Consider the following 9,190-nt stretch of genomic DNA (forward strand, 5'->3'; position numbering starts at 1 on the left):
CCTTTTCTCGGGATTCCATAATCTATAACCCATTGCACCCTCGTTACCATATCCTAGGAAAATGCATTTACAGGACTTTGGCTCAAGTTTGCTGTGTTTTTCCTTTACGAATGTGCACAAAAGCCTCACGGCCAAACACTTTCAGGTGAGCATATGAAGGTGGCTTGCATGACCATGCTGCTTGGGGAACTCTCCCTCCCAAAGACCTGTTTGGTGACCGATTAATTAAGTGTACGACTGTCATAGTAGCCTCTACCCAAAAACCATGGGGTAATGCAGTATGAGATAGCATCATACAGACCTTATCCTGTATGGTCCGATTCATACGCTTTGCAACTCCATTTTGGAGTGGATTATGAGGGATAGTGAGCTCTCTTTTTATCCCTTTGCTGTCACAAAATGCCTGATAGGCCTTGGACACATATTTCTCACCATTGTCAGAGCGAAGACACTTAAGTGTCTTATCAGTCTGATTCTCAACCAATGCCATAAAACTTGTCAAGCATTGCATTTTTTCTCCTAAAGATAACCCTGGCATCTGACATACATCGGAACGTACTAACTCTAGAGGAGAAGTTTTCAGCGAAGGAGACTTCTTATGAGACGTTTGTGCATGTTTACCATAAATACAATGATCACAATGCTCAAAATCAGCATAACGAAGACAAGGCAAGTAATCCAAATGAGAAAACACTTTCATTCCAGTTTGACTCATATGTCTCAACCGGCCATGCCACAAAGAAACACTTGGTTGCTCGGTCACGGCAACAACATGGTCACGCACACTAGATACATGGAGAGGATACAAGGTATCACTTTTACAACCTCTGGCAATCACTCTAGATCCCTTACAGATCTTCCGTTTCCCATCACCAAAGGTGGTATGAAATCCATCGTCATCTAGTTGCCCCGTGCTAATCAAGCTCTTCTTGAGTTGAGGTAGATGCCGTACATGTTGAAGTGTGAAGACAGAACCATGCTTAAATTGCAACTGTACACTGCCAATACTTGCAATGTCATATGTATAGTTGTTCCCAAGATGGACAACACCATGTCGATCCCCTGTATAGCTAGAAAACCACTCACGATGAGGGGTGACATGAAAGGAAGCACCTGAATCTAGAATCCAAGTATGCTTTTCATCATTCGTATCTGCAATCAAAGCATGTGTACTAAAGTGTGAAGAGACAAAGAGTATGTTATTCCCATTGTCACTGTCATGAGTGACTACGTGCATTGTTCTGTTGATTCATTTTTTCCATGAGTAGAGCACTCTCTACATCAACATACAAAAGGATCTCATTAGAATTGCTCATAGCAGTCCTGAATGTATCCCAGCTCTTTGGCAAAGTGCAAAGCAAAAATGTAGCCTTAAATTCTTCATTAATCAAGAACTTCAAGGTAACCAGCTGGCTGAAAATGGAGTTAAACTCACTCAAGTGAGTAGACATTGTTGTACCCTCTTTCATACACAAATCCGTAAGCTTTTTCAACCAATACACTTTGCTTGTGGCACTCTTCTGTGCATACAATTCTTCCAGTTGAGTCCAAATAGTATATGCAGAATCCAAACCTTCAATGTTAAACAACAAGGCATTAGAAATCGATAGCTTGATAGTTGAGCGTGCAAGTTCATTTGACTCATCCCAATCTTCTTGTTTCATGTTTGCGGGCTTTGCCCCTTTGGTCTTAATCAGGTTTCCCTGCTTCTTCTACAACATGATATTGTAGCATTGTTTTTGCCAGACTACAAAGTTATGTGCTCCTTCAAGCTTCTTAACATGCATGAGATTACTGCTGTCATTGCTACCAGCCATGATTTTCAGCCCAAATGTGACCAAACAATTCAGCAAATGCAGGTCCAAATTGTCACACAAGTGACCAAGGTACAAGTAAGTACCAACCGGCAATAAATGACCACGTAAAAGCAGAAATTTCAGACCTGCAAATAAATTTTCAGAAGCACCTAACCATGTGCTACAGCACTCCACAACTGATTACAGGTGTTCCAAGGGCAAATACATCACATGATAAGTCCCAAATTTTAGCTGCAATTTCTGTTGTACATGCACCCACGCGCACAAAATTTGACATGCATGGTCAAAAGGCCCAAAATTTTTGTGCTCAAAGCATCAACCATACATCTGCATTGTCTCTGACATACATAGAATAGGCCAGTTTTGCCAAAATAGAGCAATTTCAGCAAAACCCCCAAATTTCATTGATCGAATACATGTTCCCGAAAGCATAAAACGGGCAAAATTAGCAAAATTTCATAAAGTTTTGCAAAAGCCTCAAATTTCTCGGGTCCAAACGTGCACCAATGTCAGCCAATCTGACTCAGATGAACAAAATTTCACCAATACAATAAAAGCCCCAAATTTTATGGGTCCAATGTTGAGAAATTTCACTCAAATGAGCAAAATTTCAATAAATTTGGCGAAATCCCCAATTCAAACATACACAATGTCTGCAATTTCTGACGTAGATGACTCAATTTTGCATGAACAACACTCAATTTGGAAAAGCCCCAAGTTTTTGGGCCTGAATCTGCACAAATCTGTGCACTATGCTTGCGCGCACGAACCCCTGGAAGAGAGGAGATAAAATAACCCAAAGGTTTCTAAAAAAAAAACGGAAGAGGGGTTCGTTGACCCACCGTTCAGGTTCGTGGCATCACGTCGCCTGCCCAATTGCTGCCCCATGACGATCACGTTGGTGCCTGGTCGTTGGCTAGTCAGCTGCCCTGTCGCGTCCTCATCATGCAGCTACAAGTTGCCTACCGTCTGTGAGCTATCACTTGCTGGACATGCTTGCTCGTCGACTGGTCCCGTCAAGCAGGCTATGTTTGCCCGCAACGCACCGACCCTATCGCCTAGTGCCACACGTTTTGTAGCGTGTCGTCTGCAGCTCCGACTCGTTTGACTTGCATGCAGCCCTGGAACTGTCCACGCATGACTGAAGTGTGACCTGTTGACATGCGGTGACGACTGCAAATTGCGATCTGTTGCTCGTCGAGCTCGCCTGGGACTCTTGCAGCATCTGCCCGCCTACAACCCTGCAACACTTCCTCCTCACCAGTGACACCTCTCCTGCACTTGCCAAATGTTGACTACTGGTGCCAACTCTGGAAAGCGTGCACAACTTGCGAGCTCTGATACCAGTTTGTAGTGACAGAGAGCACGAGGATCGAGACACACAGTGCTTATACACAGTATCAGATAGACAGAGAGAGAGAGTGTAGAGTAGCGAGAAGAGTGAGCACGACTTGTGGGTACAATCACGAGTGTACCTCTTTAGGTTTTTAGATAGATATATATATGAAGTTACAAGTGTGCTAAGGGTGTGTTCACACCCGTGCACATGTCAAAGGCACGATGGCCCTTTATTCCCAACACTATGCTCAAGGCAATAAGATGCTACACTAAGCCCTTGAAAGCAAAAGGAGACTCTAGGATCTCACAAGGCAATAAGTCCTGAGGGAGACCATTGCCATGAGATTTGGCGGGAGTGCCACTACCCACAATCCACTCATGAGACTGGGGGGACCAACATCGTTGTATCAATAGCCATCAGAGGAGCATTCTCAATCACCTCCAAATGGAGGAAGGTGGCTGATGGAGGAGTCGCCATTGCTTTGAGTGTAACTTCACCAAGTCTAGACTATCAATAACTTTTGGGGTGTTAGTATTCTTTACTTGGAAGAGAGTCAATGACATAGCAATTAAATATTAGATTTTATGATATGTGGTGGCAATATCCACTCAGCTTTTATGATACTTTATTGCCCGAGTGTCTTTTGTAGCATATCCTTCACTTACTTAAATTGACCATGGGCACAACTTTGGGAGCTCATGGTGAACACAACTGCTAGGCTAGATATACTCATGGAAATTCATAGCATTCACTTTTCTACAGTCACTTGGAACCAATGTCAGGAGCAAACTTTCCCTTGCGCCTAGGGAGATTGTGTGGCGCGTGTGTGAAAAAACATGGTGAGGTTTAGCAAGCTCTCATCATTGCATGCGGTTATGTTGAATTTGAAGGTAAAAGGCCGGAAGTTTTCAATGGGTTGAATCAAATGCGAAGCCAGAGAAAATTGGACAGATCTTCATGTGTCAAATATCACAATGAAGACAGATATGTTGAAGGCCATGAGCTTTCCATCATGACTGCCAATACTGCAAAGTGGCGGCATACAATTTTCTAATCTAAAGTCTTTAAGTCCGACTTTGATTTGCTTGTATAATCTTACTCTCGGTTTAAACACTAATCCAATCACACTTGTCAAATAGTTTGGCAAAGATGCTACCGGTACGACAATCATAATGTCTCAAAATTTTTTAGTGCACATGCCCTTTACTGACAAATAATTCGACTTCATCCTCCATGTTCAAGGTCTTAGCTTCTTCAGAGTGTAGTTAGTAGTCAAAAGGCACACATAAATGAATCAGAATGTATGAAAAGTTTTGAGATGCTCATCAGGCTAGAATGAGTTTGAAGTTAATGTAGGCATGCTGTAGCAACCAGGTTCCTTGATAAAGTACAAAGTCATTCCTCATTATTTAAGTGTTGCTGCATAATTAATTGAGAAGAGCCATAGGCAGAATAATTTGCATGAGAAATTTGGACTTTTGTACACTTCAATTTTTCACTTGCGGCTCGTGGGGTTATGGTGTTCTTTAACTTATATTTTGTGCATTTTGCTGTTTGTTCAAGTTCCTTTTGTCACCGTGTGCATGAGCTATTGCTTTGGATCTCTGGTTTATGAACTTGTCGATGAGGATTTGCTCAAAGAAAAGAGAGCATGTATCTTTCTGCAGGATGTGGAGACATGTCAGCATTGTAGGATGGGGTGCTAGATGTAATTTAGAAAGTGTTTGTCTATTTAAAAACAAATAATATACACTTTTACGAGGTTTATGATTGGTCAAAAAGGTTAAAAGCTAAAATTTTTATCCTCTTATTGGATGCAGGATGTATCTGCGCATGCTAATAAGTATTCCAGGAAAGAAGCTACGGGCCATTTTAAAATATGGAGATGAGCGGATTGAGGACTCGTCTGCTCCACAACTTTCAAAAGTATCATCTTTGTTGCAATCACCTGATTCAGCATCAAGTGGTAAACTGCCTTTGCAGGTTGCATCATATATCCATCTTGCAAGAGTTCAACCACTTTTAGTGGGCCAGTCTTGGTCCTTGGTGTTGCAAAACTTGTTTCAAAGTAGCTCAAGTGCTGACAATGAAACCTCTGAATCAAGTCCAACACTGCCAACTGAAGAGGCAGTTCAAATTCAAAGGAATGATGATGGTGAGGACAGAGGAGAGCGAGAGACGTTTACTAATGTGGATGACACAGGCACAGCAGAAGAAGTTAATGTGCCAGAGGAGGTGGAATTCTTGAAGAGATACTTTTCTCTTATTCCAGATTACCAGAATGGTTCTGGATTGAAGGTCAAGGTAAATTGTTATCTCAGCTTTAGCAGTGAAAAACAGACTTTCAAAGAGAAGGAAGGGTCACCAAGGTCTACCATACCAGGGCCCGCTTTCCCTGAGTCATGGCCTGCACTGTATGCCATTGTTTTAGATTTTTCAACATCAGGACCCTACGGAAAGATTCCATCTGTACATATTCCCTTTCTTTTAGGTGAACCTTCAAAATATTCCCAAGAGGACGATAAGAAAACCAGCCCATCCACAAAGGAACTACTTGTTATGGGGCAACAAGGTGCAGAGGTGAAAGCAGCAATTCAAGATATCTCAGAAACAGAAGGCAAGGAAAGTGCTTATTCTGAAGTGTCTACAGGAGGTCCGCAAGCACCCTCAATTGAAGGGAGTTCCACCTCTGAAACACTTGATCCAGATGCATTCAAAGAGCCTGTAGTTTTAGAGTTAGAACCAAAGCAACCTGTCCCTACCATGATCGATTCCTACATCATTACCAGTGATGAAGGTGGGAGGAGTATTCAAGGGCAGCTAGATAGTATTCAAGTGGGGATTGAAGATCTATTTGCCAAGCCTCCAATTCCATCTGATGTATGCCTGATGAATCATCCCATGTGCTTCCTCAATCTCTTCAATGCATTGTGGGAAGCATGTGGTACAACTTGCATTGTACATGGACATTCTTTTTTGTTAGATGGTGGAACAGAAGAATTTTCGCTTACTGGCACTGAATCTGTAAAATTGTTAGAATCACATGCAGATAGAGTGGTCGATTCCATTGAGCACCATTTGGCTTCTTTTGTTGTAAGTGCGAGAGGGAATCGACTTGTTTCAATCCTAAAGGACACTGGTGTGTTGAAGGATGTCGTGTGGCAAGAGGATACAGAAGATGGGCGAAGTAGGGGGAGATTCTTGGCACTTACTTACAAGCCACCATCTGTACAAAATGCTGATCCATTTGATGAGTGGATTGATCCTGAAAGACGTGATGAAGCAGGACCTTCTACAGAGGTGTTGAGAGAGAACCTTGGAAGCTTGTCTATCCTTATTTTTTTACCTCCTCGGTTCCATATTCTTCTGAAAATGGATGTGTCAGATTGGTCAACCTTGGTCCACATTAGGACTGACCACTGGCCATGCCTTGCATATGTAGACGAGTACTTGGAGGCTCTCGTTACCTCAGGGTGAGCTTCTGGTTTGTATGGGATGCTTTCCAGTTGTAATCTTGTCATCATGCATTCATCATTGGCATGCCATATGAGAGTACAATGGGTGAAAAAGAGTGTAAAAAGGATGATTGTATTCTAACTAAATCAGCACTTCCGAACATAAAAGCAGTCGCTGAGCTCGTAGTTAATGAGGTTCTTATCGGCTGCATTTTGTGCATCTTGTGTTCCAAAAAAGTGGCTTGTCTGCACTGTTGGGGCTCCAAGTGTGCAATCCAGGTCAAATAGTGCACTTGCCTAGGCAATGCAATTTTGGGTTAAGCATAAACAATTGTTGTTATGATCTGCTATTGGAGGTAGCCTGAGCCAGATACTTGCAAACCTATAAATAAAGCATGTCAATACCCAGCGACCCATTGATGGACATTGCCAAGTTCTCCCATGAGTGAACACGATCTTTGGTCACATTTGGAGCGTAAATCCCTAATAGCCAAAGAACATAAACACGATCTTTGGTCACATTTGGAGCGTAAATCTCTAATAGCCAAAGAACATATAGCTCTAACAAAATCTCCACTACAATGAACCTGCCTTGACATCCTGTCTAATTAATGAAGGTTGCAAAAGAGTGGATAGCCAATGTAACACTAGATCTATATGATAGTGTCGTGTGAGCACCAAGATCACACTTGTCCTCTTTTTCATGGCAGACAGAGTTGTCTTTCTTTTCCTTAATTGAGTCGAGACCTTATAATGTATGTTCGCTGCACGTATCTTGTTGTATGCATGGAAAGTGTCTCTTCAACTCTTAAAATAAGATCATGCATTGACGGATCATTATAAATAGAAGAGAGATTTGAGAGCCTCATATTTGAATAGTCCAAATCATGGCTGTCCTTTAAGGTCCTTTGAGATATCATGAGATAGCATGTGAAAACCATAATTTGAAACAAATCAAAAATTAATAAATTGCAAGTTCTAGAATGGATGTCAGTTCTCTTGTCAAGATTACATGAAGTGCTAGAATCTTCATATGCTAGATAGTCATGTTAGTACTATGTTTAGTGTTGTCAAGTGATCATCAAATTAATACTCATGGGCGAGTTGTGTATCGCCAACTTGCCTTACAATGCATTCGAATTTTATGAGTGCTATTCAGTCGGCCAAGAATTTGATCTTTCATTTAAAGATAAAGCAGAGAGTGCGATATAACTTTATCAGGGAGATGTAGAGGACAAGTTTATTGAGCTTGCCAAGATCTCAACTAACTTTTACTTATGTGTTTTCACTTGGGCTCTACCTTTTAGATGGTGAGGGAAGAATAGGGGATAGTGGAGGTAATGATGATCATGTAGACGATGAGTATACGAGGGTAGGATAGGATGGTGAAAAGACAACGTTTGTCATTGTAAGGTAAGGAGGATTGGCCTTGGTGGAGTGTGATCAATTATAATGGAAAGTAATAAGTAGATAGAAGGGAGGTGATCTGTGAAGATGGGGAGTGAGGTTGGATAATCATGTGAAGTAAGGGGGTTAGTACTGAAGGATGGAGGGCAAGATGGTGAGGGTTTGCATGGGATCATGAGGTAGTGTGCTAGAGCCAAGCTCGTATGATGAGAGTGTATAATCATGTTGGTATGAAGTTGGCGGGGGAGGGTGGTTGGATTGTGTATTGAAGGGTGAGAATGGGTGTAAAGAATGGTTGGATTGTGTATTAAAGTGAGGGAATGATTGGATAGTGAAATTGTATGTAGAGTTGGTGGATAGTGGGGAGTGAGATGGCTAAGGCCGTGAGGTAATGGTTTTAGGAGTATAAGCCACAACTGAGGATGTTCAAATGGTCTCAAGGATGGTGCAGTTGGATGGCATGGTGGTAGTGCAATTGAATGGCATGGAGGATGGTGGAATGGATGACATGGACTTCTCTTGACTACATATGGATAGACTATATTATCCCTTTCTCAACACTCTCAAGTTACTCAAGATAATGGATCATAAAGAAAAATTGATATTATACAAGCAACCCATGCATAAATGAAGATTTAAGTATAATATTGGTCATATAAGTTTAATGATTTGAAAATTTTAATGAATTTTAACTTTTTTTCTACTTGACAATTCTAATCTAATCTAATCTCTTATAATCTACATTTAGTTTTCAAATCAATTTCTTATTAATTAGGCTTCCTAAAATTAGCATTACATTTTTTGAAGTAAGTAAGGTATGCAAGTGGGAGTTCGATTTCTCATTGTGCTATTTGACTCATACACGCAAGCCTTCTATTTTGCCACACCAAGGAAAATATGATCAAATTGATTGTGTCTTGGGTTTTAACAATGGAGATAAGATTGTTAGGCTCAATGAGAGCTCAATAATTGAAACATTTGGGTAAAGACTCTTATTCCTTCAAGAGATTGATGATATGCTACTGATTTGGCTCTCTCTCACCTATTTTTCTCATAATTTAGCTCAAAACTATCTAGTTTTTTCTCACACTCATCGTGTAAGAAAGAAATTAAAAGACTCAAGACGTAGTGGACTTACCTATTTATCTTCATTGCATTGTAGTTTGAATGCA

General features: G+C 41.1%; 1 protein-coding gene across 1 annotated transcript in view; it reads left to right on the plus strand.

Annotated features, from left to right (window-relative positions):
* LOC148026126 (AP-5 complex subunit beta-like protein) overlaps positions 1–7,382 on the plus strand; it is a 46,656-nt gene extending 39,274 nt beyond the window's left edge. The window contains exon 3 of the mRNA XM_087693396.1: positions 4,977–7,382. Within this exon, the coding sequence (XP_087549522.1) occupies positions 4,977–6,633 (1,657 nt within the window). The 3' untranslated portion in view covers positions 6,634–7,382. The remainder of the gene's footprint in view (positions 1–4,976) is intronic.
* Positions 7,383–9,190: the final 1,808 nt, after the last annotated feature.

The sequence above is a fragment of the Lygodium microphyllum genome, chromosome 14 (assembly GCF_053477565.2).
Source record: "Lygodium microphyllum isolate KBCC chromosome 14, Lygodium_microphyllum_v1.1.10, whole genome shotgun sequence".
NCBI classification, from domain to species: Eukaryota; Viridiplantae; Streptophyta; class Polypodiopsida; order Schizaeales; family Lygodiaceae; genus Lygodium; species Lygodium microphyllum.